The 16416-nt window shown below is 41.3% G+C and overlaps 2 protein-coding genes and 1 long non-coding RNA gene across 3 annotated transcripts; 1 reads left to right on the top strand and 2 right to left on the bottom strand.

The window, feature by feature from the left end:
* Window positions 1-5: 5 nt before the first annotated feature.
* Window positions 6-6749, bottom strand: LOC120562537 (complexin-3-like). Its single transcript, XM_039806263.1, has 3 exons — window positions 6488-6749; window positions 1604-1691; window positions 6-985 (listed from the first exon to the last, which is right to left on the bottom strand). The coding sequence occupies exons 1-3, from the start codon at window positions 6721-6723 to the stop codon at window positions 770-772; spliced, it is 540 nt and encodes a 179-aa protein (XP_039662197.1). The 5' UTR covers window positions 6724-6749; the 3' UTR covers window positions 6-769.
* LOC120562538 lies at window positions 6673-10061 on the top strand. Its single transcript, XR_005639790.1, has 4 exons — window positions 6673-6787; window positions 7153-7473; window positions 9176-9272; window positions 9442-10061. It is a non-coding gene; the product is annotated as an uncharacterized LOC120562538 (long non-coding RNA).
* Window positions 10062-10792: 731 nt separating this feature from the next.
* Window positions 10793-16253, bottom strand: clk2b (CDC-like kinase 2b). The gene is made up of 11 exons (XM_039804708.1): window positions 15777-16253; window positions 15021-15111; window positions 14878-14944; window positions 14680-14796; window positions 14437-14603; window positions 13970-14064; window positions 12827-12956; window positions 12208-12290; window positions 12049-12128; window positions 11881-11971; window positions 10793-11793 (listed from the first exon to the last, which is right to left on the bottom strand). Exons 1-11 carry the CDS (start codon window positions 15840-15842, stop codon window positions 11611-11613), a joined length of 1170 nt encoding a protein of 389 aa, XP_039660642.1. The 5' UTR covers window positions 15843-16253; the 3' UTR covers window positions 10793-11610.
* Window positions 16254-16416: the final 163 nt, after the last annotated feature.

Genomic DNA, 16416 nt, shown 5'->3' with positions numbered 1-16416 from the left:
CCAGCTGGTCAAAATGTTTTTATTAGTTAGTTTAACAGTTTTTGTATTAAAGTTTTTCACACACAGCTAATAAACCAAAATTAAAAGGACCATGACTTATCCATTTGTAGGTAACTCTACAAGGTTTTATTGGTGAGTTATTGGTCTCTGCTTTATAAAAAACCTTGATTAGGAAAGTGTAAGACTATTTACACACCACTATCACCTCAATGCAAACTAATCAATAAACTAATAACTTAAAACTTTGCTCACATACATTACATACATACATACATACAGTTTATATATGGAAAGATTATTTATAAAAAGACAGTAAAACAATTTGAAGTACAAAATTAGTAATGTCATTACTTGAATTACATACTGTGAATGTGTGATAAATTTGAACGTGTTTCCCTGAGGTTCCTTACTTGTGTATAGATCACTTATTTGGATCTATAAACTAGCTAGTCATAATAATCTAGTAGCTTCTATATTGTATAATACATAAAATCATGAACTAATTAATACATTATTCATATTCATATTCAGCTTATCTCAAAGACTATAAGATATAAAATTATCTGGCATATTATTATTTCAACATAAAAGACAAAAAATAAGTACAAAAGCAAAGTCTGAATGACATGTTTGTGTAACAGAGATGATTGGACTGAGTTTGTAAGAGGTTGAAGCACTGTTTGTGTGTGAGCAGCAATCATGTATGAGGGTCCCCTGTGGTTCCCCTGCACTAACACATGTACCGATCATCCCTGTGATCACATATTGATCACATTACTTTACAAGTTGCTGGTGTGGGAGTGGACGTCTTGCTGTGTGTCCTCCCTGTGAGCGCCGCTGTGCCGAAGCTGAGGCCTTGAAAGGCGCTCAGCAGGTTGAAGCCATCGTCCTTGGTTTTGGTTTCAGGATGCATGATCTTGGACAGCTCGTAGGGAAGCGACACTTTCCCGCCAACAGACCTCAGGTGGTTTGTGTCCTTGGGGCTCTAATCAGGAGGATAAAAAAACAGAAGAAAGGGAGAGTTGAAAGTGAAATGTGACAAAGGATAAGAACTTGATGATCAACATACATCATGACCATGCTACACAAACATACAGAATGGATAAGAAATAGAAATACATTTGTAAAGTTCAGGCCTATTTGTTTTTGAAGGTTTGACAAAGTAAGGGACCTTTACCCAAAAAAACACATACTTCCTCCTCCTGTATTTTGAATAGGGCTTTGTACAAAGCTAAATGGTACACAATTTTACACGACTCAGGCTTATAACTACAGAGTTACAGCCATTTAAATGAGTTTAATACAAATACAATTATGGTGAAAAAGACATTTTGATATGTGCTAAGTTATTTAAATTTGTTTGAAATCTGTTGGGAATTATGGGAATGTAATCTTAAACAGGCAATCAAACTTGAAGCTTGGATGTTTTGTTTGAAAATTCACAATTTTGGAAAATCAGTGTATGTGGAATTTATAACATCACACATCTAAAATTTCCCTGATCTCTTAATGAGACGTCCTGCTGACTGACAGACAAACTCGAGTAAAAACATAGATTATTATTTATTTTTTACCTCTATCTATTACAAACACAAACACAGACCTCAGACAGCTCATATTTACTCCTGAAGTGAGCTCTCATAGCTGCTCTCTCCGCATTCTTCTGAGTGTTCATTGCTTCTCGGAGCTTTCTGTAAATACAGCAGACAAAAAAACAAATACACCTGACTTATCTGAGACAGAATGTAATTAAAGCAACATCTCTGCCACAGCAGTGATTCAGGTTTGTGACTCAGAATTAACTCGTTTCATTTGAACTGCCTTCTCTAATGAACGCAAACGGAAGCAGCTGCAGACGGTCCATCCATCCATCCAGCTTCGTCCGCTTATCCGGGGTCGGGACGTGGGAGCAGCAGCTCCAGCAGGGGACCCCAAACTTCCCTTTCCCGAGCCACATTACCGAGCTTCTCACCCTATCTCCAAGGGAGACGCCAGCCACCCTCCTGAGGAAACCCATTTTGGCCGCTTGTACCCTGGATGTCATTCTTTCGGTCATGACCCAGCCTTCATGACCATAGGTGAGGGTAGGAACGAAAACTGACCGAGAGCTTTGCCTTCTGGCTCAGCTCTCCTTTTGTAATAACGGTGCAATAAAGTGAATATAATACCACCCCCGCTGTCCTGATTCTCTGACCAATCTCCCGCTCCATTGTCCCCTTACTCGCGAACAAGACCCCAAGGTACTTCAACTCCTTCACTTGGGGTAAGGACTCATTCCCTACCTGGAGTAGGCACTCCATCGGTTTCCTGCTGAGAACCATGGCCTCAAATTTAAAGGTGCTGATCATCGGAATCAGAATCACTTTATTCGCCAAATGCATCAGCAGACACACAGGAATTTGACATGGCAATCAGTAACACAGAAGCTTGACAAACAGTATATGCGCATAGCTGCATAAGCATGCTTAAAACAATTAATAATAAAATAGTCCAAAGATAAAATAGTGACGGTTGGGGAGGGGGGGGCAATGGATCAGCTATTCAGAAGGGAAATGGCTCTTGGAAAAAAGCTATTGAGGTGGCATGAGGTCCTTGTCCTCATCGGTCTATACCTTCTTCCTGAGGGAAGTAGCCTAAAAATGTCACTTGCTGGATGGGACTGATCAGCAGTAATTTTAGCTGCCCTCTTCCTGACTCTGGCCTCATACAGGTCACTGATTGAAAGCTGCCTCTGTCCAGTCAGCCTCTCTGCTGTGCGCACAATGCGCTGCAGTCTGTTGTTCGCCTGGGCCGATGCTGAGGCAAACCATACAGAAATAGATGTTGACAGAAGGCTTTCCACAGTGGCTCTGTAAAACCTAGACCGAACAGAGCTGGAGACATTCAGTTTGGTTAACTGCCTTAGGAAAAACATTCCACTATGAGCCCTCTTGATAATGGATGAACTCCTCATCCCAGCCGTTTCACACTCGGCTGTGAACTGATCCACTGAGTGCTGAAGGTCACAGGCCGATGATGCCATCAGGACCACATCATCTGCAAAGAGCAGCGATGAGATCCCCCAGCCGACTGAACTGCAACCCCTCCCCAACCCGACTACGCCTCGATATCCTGTCCATAAATATTACAAACTGGATTGGTGACAAAACGCAGCCCTGGCGGAGGCCAACCCTCACCTGAAACGAGTCTGACTTACTGCCGAGAACCCGGACACAAGTCACAATTAAAAACAATGTGAATTCAAAGCACATGTGTGGATTTTGTTGCCATAAAGTGTTTCAAATCATAGAGTAGGTCTGCCATTGGGGTTGACAGTATTTCTTTCTCGGATTAAAACTATATTTCACGTGCAAGACAAATCAGTTTTCACATTTTCAACTAGGAATTAACTTCATCACATCCACATTTGTCTATAAAAGCGCACCTGCTGTGAATTAATGTGTTTACATTGATTAGGAAAGTACTGTATTTCCATTTCATGCCACTCTACACTTCTACTCCACTACATTTTAGAGGGAAATATTGTACTTTTTACATACATTCACATAAAAAAAATTAGCTTCATCTTGACCAGCTACAACAATAAATCGTGCTTATACATTATCATCTTTGATACTTTAAGTAAATTTAACAAATATAACTTACCTACTTTTACTTAAATAACATTTTCAATACAGGACTTTTACTTGTAATGAAGTATTTTACTGTGTGGGGGTAGACAGTTGAAACACCTTAAATAATGGTGTTTTTCCACTACATGGTACCTGCTAGACTCAGCTCGACTCACCTTTTTTGGTTTTCCATTATGAAAAAAAGTACCGGCCAACAGGTACTTTTTTTAGTATCACCTCCGTCGAGGTTCCAAGTGACCAAAAGGTGACGTGAAAACCTGAAGACTACTGACCGGTCGGAGAGAATCGTCAATAATCACTGCATCATCATTGCTAGCAACAGACGGGGGTGTCCTGAACAAACCCGCCATTTTTAAATAGTTTAGCCAGCGGTGTTTTTTTTGCAGCCTCCAGCTTCTTTTGGAACAAAATTTGTCTTCTATTCTAAAATCAAAAACAACACACATTCGACATTCTGTATGTGTGTCGCATTAGGTCGCAGCAGTTTCCTGCGGCGTCACTATGACGACCAGCCACGCTCACCTCACGCATGAGGCGGTACTAAATCTGCAATGGAAAAAGGAGGACGGGGCACCGCGGCCGAGTCGAGCCGAGCCGAGCTGAGCAGGTACCATGTAGTGGAAAAACACCATAACTGTAGGGTGCACAAAAAGCTTGAGCTGTGGTTTTTGCTTCAGACATGCGTATTAGCATCCTCTTTGATTGTGGGAAATTTGAAATACATGCTCTTCTCTAGTCCGAAGATATCAGCAAAAGTGTTTTCTAAGGTCAGTTTTTCACTGCAGGTCTCATCCATATTGAATAGCTTCTCATCCTTACATAACTGTTAAAGTTAACTTATATTTCGTAAACCTTAAAGGTGCAGTAGGTAAGACTTATAAAACTAACTTTCTGTCATATTTGCTGAAACTTACCCTATGTTCGAGTAGAACTACATGAAGCAGGTAATTTAAAAAAATAATCTGGCTCCTCTGGCTCCACCTACAGCCTGTAGTGCGATTTGCAAAAATCCACAGCTCCCTGTTCAGATGTTCAAGATTCTCCCTTGTGGGGGGAGGGGCTTAGGAGACAGTTTTGGGCTTTAGCAGAAAGGGGGGAGGGACTGAGAAGTTGTCGATGTTCAATTTTTTTGGCTAAAACCTGGATCTTCACATTCCTACCTACAGAACCTTTAATCTGTGCTCTAAAAACTGACATATTGCATGACTTTGTGTCATGTTATTGATTATTTATATTTTAGTAGACAAGTAAACAGGGTCAGCGGGTAATGTAGGCTTGGGTAGGCTTAAGTCTAGCCAAATACTCAATCCTGCAAATATGGACAGCTATCCTTGGCACCGTATTGTGTCAATCCACGGGTTAATTCCCATATTACTCAAAGACATTGAATGCACCCTCATTGTCCACCTGAAGCACTGCTGCTCTCTTGTCTGTTTGGTTTGGTTGTCATGGTAATCAAAGGCAGTGTCGGGAAAAAGGAATGGGTGATTTGGGAGTGGACTAAAAAAATAAGGGTGAGGCTATTTGCACCCCTGGTACAATTAGCAGTGTATGCTATTCGTACCCTGGTGCAATTAGAAATGAATGCTATTCATACCCTGCCGGTGCACACAGCAATGTGTTCTATTAATACCCCGTCTGGTACAAATATCAATGTATGCTATTTGCACCCCTGTGCATTTACAGTACCTTGGCATATATTTACACACAGTTATCCATACTGCTCATGTATTACACCTTTTTGGAATATTATCGCCCTGACATTCTTACCCTAACCATAACCAATCCCACTCCTCTTGCATAAACCTAACCAACCCAGCCAGAGCAGGCATATTCATGAGTCTTCCCCTACCACCCTGCAAAAACAACTTGCAATTGCATGCAAATTATCCAATCCAAAATGAAAAAAACAAGATCAGCTCACCAGGGAATCAAACTCCAGACTCCCAGACCAAAGCTCACTCACCTAGCAGTTCTTACGAAATGTTGTACAACTGTTTACCACTTGGTGTCTTCAAGCCTCGGTTGCTAGGTAACCATACTGCATACAAAAAATAGGTACTAACTAACAAACTAACGGTTGTATGCTTTCACTAAAGACAGAAAGCGCAACTGTAGTATCCATTTTCCGCTAGAAATTCAATTGTTATAAACTTTAGAGACAAAACTTCCCTAATATGTTTCTGCAGTCATGGAAGATGAACGTCCGCCATGATTTCGTTGCACACGAGCAACGTGTTTTTGTTGTTACGTCACAGGGTGTGAATAGCTATTCGTACTGGGGGTGCAAATAGAGACTCCGAAAAAATAATCAGGCTACATAAAATATATTGATGACAATGTCGTAAATTATATAAGTCAACACTGAGTCTGCTACACGTGGAGAGTGACTTCAGAGCAGAAGACATAACTGATGCTTACGATGCCAAAAATAATTGGCGTGGGTCACATCCTAGTTATGGCGTTTTTCCATAACATGGTACCTGCTCGACTGGCCTCGACTCTACTCAATTTTTTGGTTTTCCATTATGAAAAAAAGTCCCTGGTACCTGCTACCGGCCGAGTAGAGCTGGTACTAGCAGTGAGTAAGCGCCATTAGAGGCAACGAGTGCATCCTTGGTTTTACCAAGGATCATGTGCATGCGGCCTAGGCTAGATGCGAATCTACCTCCCTCCCACATTAGCCTACCCAAACATCCACCTCACCCTCCGCCTATGCAAGTAAAGGAAATCTTCTTTTCAGTCCCTAGTTTTGTGGTGTGGTGATGGAAAAAGCAAAATGTGTACCAACTGTACCTTGTCTACCCTATTGTTACTTTAGGCATGTTGTGTTTCTACATTGTGTGTCCACTTGCCTCTCCTTCTCCAGGTCCGCCTGGTACGAGCAGATGATTGACGGGTCTTTGGGGTGTGATGTTCGGAGAGGAGGGGTCCTCCCCAACCTGTTGCATCCTCCTCTTCCTCTCCCATCTCTGCCCCTCCTCTTCCTGCGTTTGGCACACAACTCCCTCTCCTTCACCCCCGACACACAGCTGGTCAGCTTTCTGATGGGCGTCCTCAGCGTCTTTTTTACTCTCATCACAGACTCCATGATGCACCAGAGCTCTCAGGACAGGAGGGAATGACCACACTACTACTTCTTGGACAGACGTTTGGTGAATATATAAAGGTTTTCTCCTCCGCTCATGTTGTGTTGCTCTGACAGGACGAACTCAGGACACGCACAATCTTATGTCCTTTGGCGGCAATAACTCAGGCTGAGACCTGCCAAGGACAAGGACGTCAGTCAGACAAGGCTTAGACATAGGGACTTAGTAAACACACTCACTCACACCTGCTTGCATATGTTACATACACAGATGAAGTGTTTGGCATGTAGAAGATAGGGAAGTAGACTGCTAAAAGACCACATAGGGACAAAAGTGACAAATGTCTTTTTCAGGCTATTTGTCACAGTTTGTTATTCCGCACACAAAGTTAACATGGTTTATCATGTTTGTCCTGTTTCTTACCCATGCAGGTGGTAACAGTTGGTCAAAGGCTCACAGCATAAAATCCTGATAAAGCTCCAGCCAGATGGCCTCCACCACAACCAGACAATCCCCAAAAGCTATAGAACAAATCAGAGAGAACAAGAAGAAACAACAACAGAAGACTCTCCAAATGTTGTTCCTGTGCTCCTTGACCCTCACAGGAGTAAATAACTATGTGCATGTCCAGGCTTAGCCTTTGCTTCTTCTGCTACCCTCCTCAAGACTCACTCCACTTTTCAACACCCCCCAACTCTATATGGATTACCACTTAGAGGAATTGATGAGGGGAATCTCATTAGCTGTGGCAGGTAATACACCCGATGACTCGCACGTTTGTGATGAAGATTTAGAGACGCAAGCTGATGTCATGATGAATGACACACGCATGCATTCACAGGCCTGACATCAGCAAATCTCATTTGAGCTCTTAAGATGCTGCATTATCCACATTTTGTTTGTTTGTTTAGGAGCAGCAGAGCCCTAAAATTGGTCACTAAAGAGATAGTGTGCACTGGTCTTCAATCTCAGTCAAATTTTTTTTTAAAGATATAACCTCCAATTTATGGACCAAAAAGCTGGCCAAACTATGAAAGAGGAAGTAACAGGCTGCGGTTAGCCCCCCAATTTCTGCACAGGTGAAACAAATGCTAGAAGTTTAGGCAACGTGTACCTGCTTTTGTGGTTCAACTACTGCAGGTGTTATATTAAAGAAGAAAACAACCTTCTGTTGCATGTTGAGCAAATTTCCAGGCACTGATTGAATTCTAAATTGAAAATCTATCCTATATACAAATTTGCTCCAGCAGTTCTCCCGATTTCCTTTTTGGAACATTTTTTAATCTTTGAATGTCTTTGAATGACTCCCCTCCCGTTTTGGGCTTTAGCAGAAAAGTGGGAGGGACTGAGAAGTTGTTGATGTTCAAATTTTTTGGCTAAGTACTGGATCTTCACAATCCTACCTACAGCCCCTGTAATGGTTTAATAAGATCAAGAAAAGCCACGCCCCTGATCAGATCTGGGATCAGTTCAATTCATCCATCCATCCTTCAGTCCTGTCAGCAGTATTTCTCCACAGAGGGGAGAAACAGAGGTGGATCACAGCAGCATAAAAAGTTTCACATACAAGATCAAACAACAATGAATGATCAGTGTTCAGTAGCCTAACAGTACATGTACATTAAGGTGGTCAAATAGTCCTTAATCCTGTTTTTATAATCTTCCATGCTAATAAAATAATCTAGTTTAAGGTGACTCTGTAGCTCACACCAAGATGAGGGTGCAAAAACTTTAAAAGCACTTGCACCTAAAAACGGGTTTGAGGAATGATGTACAAAATTTGTCCATGTGACCGAAGGTTGCCGCTACTGATAGTTTTAGGAGTCAGTAGATAACATAAATAGGGAGGCAGTTAGTGTAATATGGCATTATAAAGAAAAATGTACCAGTGTTCCATTTTACAGCTGTATAAGGAAGACAAGCCAAGTTTCTCATACAAATTGCAATGAGAAAAATATGTTAATATTCTCCAATTTATGATGCAAAGATGGATCATTCTGACAAACCAAGTGACAGTCACTAAAAGCAACACATTAACACACACTTGCTCATGCAAGAGCTCACAAAAGGTGTGTCTTCTACACAAAAGCTAAACTAATTATTAATGTAATACTAAATTCTAGTATACATCTCATCATAACATATTAGCATAATGACCTATATACATAAAAAAAAACATAAATTGCTTTAAATAAAGCCAATAAGACCAACAGGGTATTCACTCTTCACTCGCTGTGTGAACATAAACATTTTGACTACATATTTATTTAAATGGATCACAGTCATCACTATTTTCGGGAATAAAAAGGTACTCCTCAAATCTAGAGACAGACCTCTGCAGCCTGCAATAACAGAAACAGCAACAGAGACTAAATTTAAATTTTGTTTTATCATTCCTAGACATTACATTCATGACTTTTGTGTAATTCCTTGTTACATTATATCATATGGCAGATGGATACCTGAGATACGGCATGCTGTTCAGCCGTGCTGCTAATTGCCTCATAGGCCAAATGTGGTCCTGCAGCAAAGAAACCTACTGCAGCGCTGGGTGAGGATTTTTTATTTAAATGAATAGATGCCATCTTGGATTTCTGTTACCAGTTCTTATAATACAACCATGCATCATTCTCACATTTCATTCTACATAGCCTTTAATAACCATGTAATTCTAATTTGTAGACAATAAATCAGAATTACTTCTGTCTTTTATGTTTCAGGTCTATTGCAGAGAAAACACTACACCGATGATTCATTAAAGTTTTGGCAGAGACACGGATTCCACGGACCTTTTGGTTACGGTTAGGTTAAGTTGGTGCACATGCTGACAGTGTGCACTGCAGGAGGGTGTCTTAGCCTGTTATACCACCTGTTTAAGCCCTATTCAGTGGTGGCCTCAGCCTCCTGCTCGACCCAACCATACCTGCCTGCATGGGTGTTGTGATACTTTAAAATAAATTGGACTAAAATGAATGAACAATTTGTTTAAATTCACCTGACTCATAGATTTGATGTACTTCAGTAGTCTTTTATCTCAAGCATGTTAAGTCACAAGATTTGAACATTTTGCAGTAAATGTTTTGCTGATAAGGTATAACTGGAAATACCTGTATACCAGACTATATATATATGTTCAATCTTTGTAAAACCAACTACAAGGAACTTTTATTTTTTGTTGATTTTGGCGGCCTCCTGCAATTCTCTCCATCTGTTGAATGACCGACCAAGGTTGACTCCTTTTTTGCCCCAGTATAAGCCATAACCACAAAATATAACGTAAAAAATTTATTATCTATAGAAAAATCTCCTCCTGCTTCCTTTCAACTGGCTAACGTACTACTCACTGAGAAACTCTTCCAGTCTGCGTACCATAAATCGTCTAATTTCACAGGGAATCAGACCTGGGAACAGGCATTAAGTATTACTATATAGAAATAGCCAATCTTCTCGCTGATGGTCTTGTTTGCTTATGTATGTCATATAGAGCCATCACGATTAAATTGAGACTGTTACACAGAAAACTCCTTGTAGCTGCTTTAAAAAACTATGTTTGGTGTTGAGAAACAACAAGTAAATGGGATGAAGTCTATGCACATACCCAAAGAGATATATCTTTACTTCATTAAAATACCTTTTAATTTTAGCATCATCATGCTCAGCAGCTTTAAATTAGCTAATAAATGAGGTCATAACGTCTCATCAAGTCAAACACAAATATGCTGACAACACGTCTCTCTCAGCTCTGCCAAGGCTGAAGATAAAAAACTGGCAAGCACACACTCACGCTCAGCCTGGTGACCATGCTCTCTGCTGAGCTGCACTCCATCAATATGCCAGTGAGGAGACAGAGAGCGTATGTGTGAGAGTGTCTGTGTGAGTGTGTCTGTGTGACGTGCACAGATGGACCGTTCTCTGCCTCAATCAAAACATGACAACAGAAGAAGGGGCCACATGCGATTTTAGGGGTACCAAATAAATTAAGCAGAAGTGTTACATAGTACCAACCCTCCAAAGGCTTGGTGCTACAAAAGACTAACGATACACATATAACAATAAACAAAAGAATACTCATTGAGTGGTAACCTACATTTTATTTATCAATGCACATGAATAATATCCCCTTCTTTGGGGATAAAGGTGGGATTGAAAGATTTTATAAAAATACTTGCCACCGTTTGGGGGGGCCAGAGGCTTAATATTACAGGAGCACTGGCCACCCTCAGCAGTATTGTGAGTTGCAGTTCCCCTTAGCTTTATAAAGTTCCAGCGTCTTTCAGCTCGTTGTTTTCTCAACTGTTTTGTTTCACTCTCACCACTTTTATCAGTGTCGTTTTCAGCCGACTGTGCACCACCTGCACCGCTCAGCACCAATGCTAAATAAATGTGAACGTAAAGAAGCATTTAGCACTTAAAGAGTCAGATATTTCTTTCCCACTTAGAACTCAATCAGCTGACTGAGGGTGTCACAAATTAGCTTGTTGGTGTCAAACAAATCTTCCTTTCGGTTATTTCAGTGTCTGATTGACATGACCCACCTCGACCCCATGTCATCAGAACCAGCTGTCCCATGAGTTCTTCCACTGAGCTCTCTCGAAAACTTGCTCCAGATCACATGCATCCAAATCTTCAGCTATTGTTCTTCACTCTTTCACCACCACCCTGGTCTCGACTGCATCGGGGGAATATTCCTGTTGGGCTCACGGCATGATTACCCCCATAAAGCCAAAGATTTCTAACATAAAGCATTTCAACTTTTTTTTTTTTTCAACATTGTGCACAATAACTTTTTAAGCCCTTCTTTCAGTTACTTTCTTCTGATTTGAAGTTGAGAAACTAAAACTTGAAAACACACTGGTATGGTCCTCGTAGAGTCAGTTGACTATTCAGGTTCATTTGCTCAAATCACAGCTGTTCCTCCAGGTTTGACTCCTTCCTGGATGATGAAGAGGCAGGAAGAAGGGGTGACACAGGGCAGAGGAAAGAGAGATGCGTGTGGAGGGCTCATACTCCAGCATCCTCTCTAAGAGGTAAAACAACTGGTGGTGTTCTGTGCCGTGAGATAACAAGTACTTCTGAAGAAACAAAGAGAGAAGAAAGTCGTTCGAGGGTGTTCATGTACTTGGCTCAGGGTTTAAAAGTTTGCACCGGTCTCAGCTCACCCTTAATGGTTTGCACTTGGCTTTCACGTAGCGTCCGGCCTTGGACCACTGATTCCAGTCGAGACGCCCACGGTGGAAATACTTTTGCTTTCTGTGAGAAAAAATTCTGTTTCGTCAGACAAAGTTTGCATGTGTGTTTGTGTGTATGGGAGTGTGTGTTAGGCCTACCTGCTCGTTTGAATCATTCTCTGAGGAACTGGTCCCTGTATGCTCTCCATCATAGCAAGATGCTCCTTATTGTCATGAGTCTGAAAGTGAAGATCACGTCAACAAGATCCAAATCACACCACTTTCAGAATGCTGTAATTTCACCAATATAATCGTGACCTGGTACAGTGTGAAGCCTGCGTAGTATTCAAACAGGATGCAGCCGATACTCCACACATCACATGGGTGACTCCAACCCAACTCTGTGGGAGAGCAAAGAGGGACAAAACCTTCAAAACAACTGAACAGTAGGGTTGGGCCATAGATATAGAACATGGGTTGGGCATTGTTTGGATTTTAACGATTCTGATTCCAATTCCGATTCTTCAATTCGATTCCGGTTCTTATCGACTCTCGATTCCGATTCTTTGAGGGGTGGAGTTGAAACGGGTCACATGCTTATATCACAAATAAGAGGAAAGTTTTATTTTGATTCAAAGGTGGTTTTACAGCTTTTTCAACGTAAAATAAAGCCACACTAGAGCGCCACTTACTGTGCTCCATGGCTGCAACACAACACAAGCACCTGGCCGCTACGGAAACCAAAACTTGCGCATGTTAAATTGGGAAGTGATGATCGGATTTGAAACCAAATCCTCCAAACGATTCCAAAACGATTCCAATACAGAAACGATTCCGATGACATCGTAATTTTTGAATCGATTCCGATTAGGAATCGGTTCTCCCAACCCTACTGAACAGGACTGACAGCTCCCCGGTCTAAATCAACATCTCTTACCCAGTATGATCTCTGGAGCTCGGTAGTGCCGTGTAGAGATGAGGGCAGAGTGGTGTTCGTGGTCAAAAGTAGCGCTGCCAAAGTCGACAAGCCGCACTGTGGTGTCATTTATTCTCCGCTCATTGCACTTCTAAAGGAAGACAGAAAGTAAACAAGCCAACTGTTTGGCCAGATCTACAGCACATTACTGAATTAAACTAGCACACCAGTGATGGTAATAATCCCCTGTTACAAAGGAAAACTGTGGACACACAACTATGCAAAAGGAACAGTTAGACATTTTGACATTACAATAAGATTCAAAAAGTAATTAAAAAGTAATTATTTAGAGTTGGTTGGCAGGTTTTTGTAACCTTCGGACAAAGCCAGGCTAGCTTTTTTCCCTGCTACCAGTCTTTAAGCTAAGCTAAGCTAATGGCTGATGCCTGTAGCTTCATATTTACAGTACAGATATGGCAGTGGTCATCAACCTCTCTGCAAGAAAGTGAATGAGCACATTTCCAAAAATGGAGAACTTTTCTTTTAAGTATGATAGGTTAACGTTTAACCAGTAAGTCTGCAAAAGAAAACTGCAATGACACACAAACTGTGTAACCACCATACCGTGTGCTTTTGTTTTCTAACTCAAAAAAGTTTGGCTAACCTTGGGGTTTAGTTCAAACCACATACTGTTAATATTATTATATATTATATTAATATACAGTCTATGGTTCAAACCTGTGTGATTGGCTCATGTCACGTTCCCTTATATGACTTCTTCATAGCAATATCGCAGCTGCTCCTAGATCTCAACAATCACTTGAGTATGTTATTATTACCAATAGAAAATGATGGTCAAAACTATGAAAACAATACCCAAGTTAAGATATAAAATTTGAATTTTATTTTTATTATAGCCTTCAGGGTTTAAAAAAAAAAAATGTCATCAAAGATGCCACACATTGCTCCGCTGAGGTCAGCAAACACAACCTGGATCAATATGTACACCTGTAACCAACACGTGGCTGGTTTCACAGGTTCTGCTCAGCAAAATTTCCATACCAAGAAGCAAATACCGTATCTGCCTGCATTAATCCCTCATTTAACATCCAGATTTTATTTCACCCCTAAGGTCCCAGCCGTCATGCCTGCAGTTGCGATTACCTTCTCAGCGTTGTATACGAGGGAGTAGCCTGAGTTGACAAAGAGGATGTTCTCAGGCTTCAGGTCTGTGTGAGTCAGCTTGTTGTCATGGAGAACTGCAGGAGGAGGGAAAGTAGATTTAACAGAAGAGAGCAAACGCCCTCGTCTGGTCGAGTTTTTTGTTAATCAGACATCATGATAGTGTTTGTACATCAAAAATCGTGAATGAAAAATAATTGTAAGTCACAGCCCTAGTTGTGTTTATCTTTCACTTTAATCTGGTATGGGGTTGGATGTCAGGAACACTTCTATCATCTTCAGGTCACAGTCACCCTCCACATACTGTATCTACCTGGCTTGTTCGCTGCTGCATCAGTGGGACAGCTGTTAATAATCCTCTTACTGTCATCACTGACATTGATCCAGAGGTAGCCTAAAAGAGAAAAACGCAAAAGTGGTACAGTTGATGTGATGCATCTTGGACTCACAGCTGACAGCGTCGCAGATCTGGTGGGCCATGTGTCGGATCTGGTTAACGGGATAAGGCAGGAAGTTGTTTGCTTTCAAGAAGTCAAAGGTGCTGAGAGACAGCAGCTCAAAAGTGATGCACACGTGGCCGTAGTAGTTAAACCAGTCCAGCATCTGCACACAGTGACTGATAGGGGGGGAAAAAACATAGATGAAATGTAAAAGACAGAAAAAGAGTCAAAATTACAAACTAGGCTACTCACTGTCTGTTATCTGGATCTCTTTCGCTGATCTTCTCCAGAACATTGATTTCCAGTTTGGCTGCTTCTCTATATTTATCCAAGTTCTTAATGATCTTCAGAGCAATTCCACCTCCTCCTCTGTGTGTTAAAAAGTGTTTCAAAGCAATAAACACATGTTGCAGATTGGTCCAACTTTCATTATTAGATGAAGCAAATTACCTGCTGTGGTCCAAACATTGCACCACCTTCCCAAAGGTTCCCTCACCTAAAGTGTCAATTATCTCATCTGTGAGAGAGATTGAGGTGAAGTTAAAGCGGGAGCATTTTTACAAAAGCTGCCAACAATTCCAACTGATACCTACATCTGTCTTTGAGGATGTCCCCGCTTTTGTAGATCAGGTGGCCATTCTCAGTGTCCCTCTCATTGTCGCCTGCAGCCTCATTGCTGCTCCGCTGGAAGCAAGGTGGAGCAAAAAATAATAATAATGGGTAGAGATCAACCTGCCTCTGTGCCTCTCTGAGACAGAGTGAGTGACATCTGACCTCTGGGTCTTAAACATCATTGGGTGGATTTACCCTTGGCTAAGACTGATGCATTCAAATGCTTACATGTAGACAAATGCACACACAGAGTAACAAATCTGCATTGAAAGGCGTTACGTATCGTGTATTCTTTTATAACTGTAGACTCTGAATGCAGCCGTGATAAAATAAAATCCTCCAGAATGCAAGCTTTTACATTAGGGTTGATCCTGACGACCTAAGTTTGTTCTAAAGGAGGTTAATAAGAAATGTCAAATGACTTCTGGCCTCTTTGGAGGAGCTGAGGCTCTATTTCCATCCACATTCTGAGACTGTTATTAATATCAGAAGCCCAGCATGTGCAGACTTACTGCAGGACACGGGCCACAAAATAGACCATGCACAAAAGCAAGTGACACATGTAAATACACACGCAGTCTGCACTTGATTTGAGCTTGAATACAAAATTATGAATAAAACCTCACCACATAGTGCAGATGATTTCAGGTCAAAAGTCAACTACGATGCAGATGTGAGAGAAAAAAAATAAAAGCAAAAACACAACAAATGCATGCACAGAAAATGGAGAGACTTACAGAGAGGCAGAGGCAAATACAGTCCAGAAAACCCTTGTAGAGAGAGCACAGCTCTGTCTTTCCCATGATGCAGAAGTGCAGAGTTCCTCAGAGATGAGAAGAGATTGAGTGGAAGAGAAGAGAAGAAGATGGATGGGGGTTACGGTGAAGGAGAGAGGCAGGTGAAGCAAAAGCAGCAAAACTAGACGACTAGGAGTTGCGGAGAGAAAAAAGCACAAAGGACGGTCAAAACTATATTAAAGCAGTGGCACAGAAAAAACTACGGGACATGAAGTTGTGACAAAGTCAAATATAGCAACGTTGCCAGTGGAAACCAGAAGTGAAGGTGAGACACAACTAGCCACAAAACTGACAGAAGAAAAAATAGCTTAAGAGGAATAAAGAAAAGCAGAAATCAAACACAAGTGAACAAGAAAGCACACGACAAAAACAAAGTGACGGATTGATTGAGACGAAGAGAAGAGGACAGATAGAGAGGGTGAGAAAGAGAGAGCTGAGACAAATGCTAATAATAAACTTTGGTCACAACCCCCTGAGAAAGTCTTAAGAGGAGAATCAAGATGTGGTCAGGGGGAGGAGAGATCCAGTTTCACTCAACTTTCTTACTCTCCTCCTTGCACCTCCTTAACCCCTGTAACAT

Source organism: Perca fluviatilis, chromosome 7, assembly GCF_010015445.1.
Source record: "Perca fluviatilis chromosome 7, GENO_Pfluv_1.0, whole genome shotgun sequence".
In the NCBI taxonomy this organism is placed as follows: domain Eukaryota; kingdom Metazoa; phylum Chordata; class Actinopteri; order Perciformes; family Percidae; genus Perca; species Perca fluviatilis.
This window is presented reverse-complemented; position numbering and strand designations above follow the sequence as displayed.

Coding starts and splice junctions, on each gene's coding strand:
- LOC120562537 (XM_039806263.1), bottom strand. CDS start 6,723: ATGGAGTCTGTGATGAGAGTAAAAAAGACGCTGAGGACGCCCATCAGA. Junction 1,692..6,487: donor GCGGACCTGGAGAAGGAGAG/GCAAGTGGACAC, acceptor CTGTATTTACAG/AAAGCTCCGAGAAGCAATGA. Junction 986..1,603: donor GTAAATATGAGCTGTCTGAG/GTCTGTGTTTGT, acceptor CCTCCTGATTAG/AGCCCCAAGGACACAAACCA.
- clk2b (XM_039804708.1), bottom strand. CDS start 15,842: ATGGGAAAGACAGAGCTGTGCTCTCTCTACAAGGGTTTTCTGGACTGT. Junction 14,945..15,020: donor GGACATCCTCAAAGACAGAT/GTAGGTATCAGT, acceptor TCTCTCTCACAG/ATGAGATAATTGACACTTTA. Junction 14,604..14,679: donor AGAGATCCAGATAACAGACA/GTGAGTAGCCTA, acceptor CCCCCCTATCAG/TCACTGTGTGCAGATGCTGG.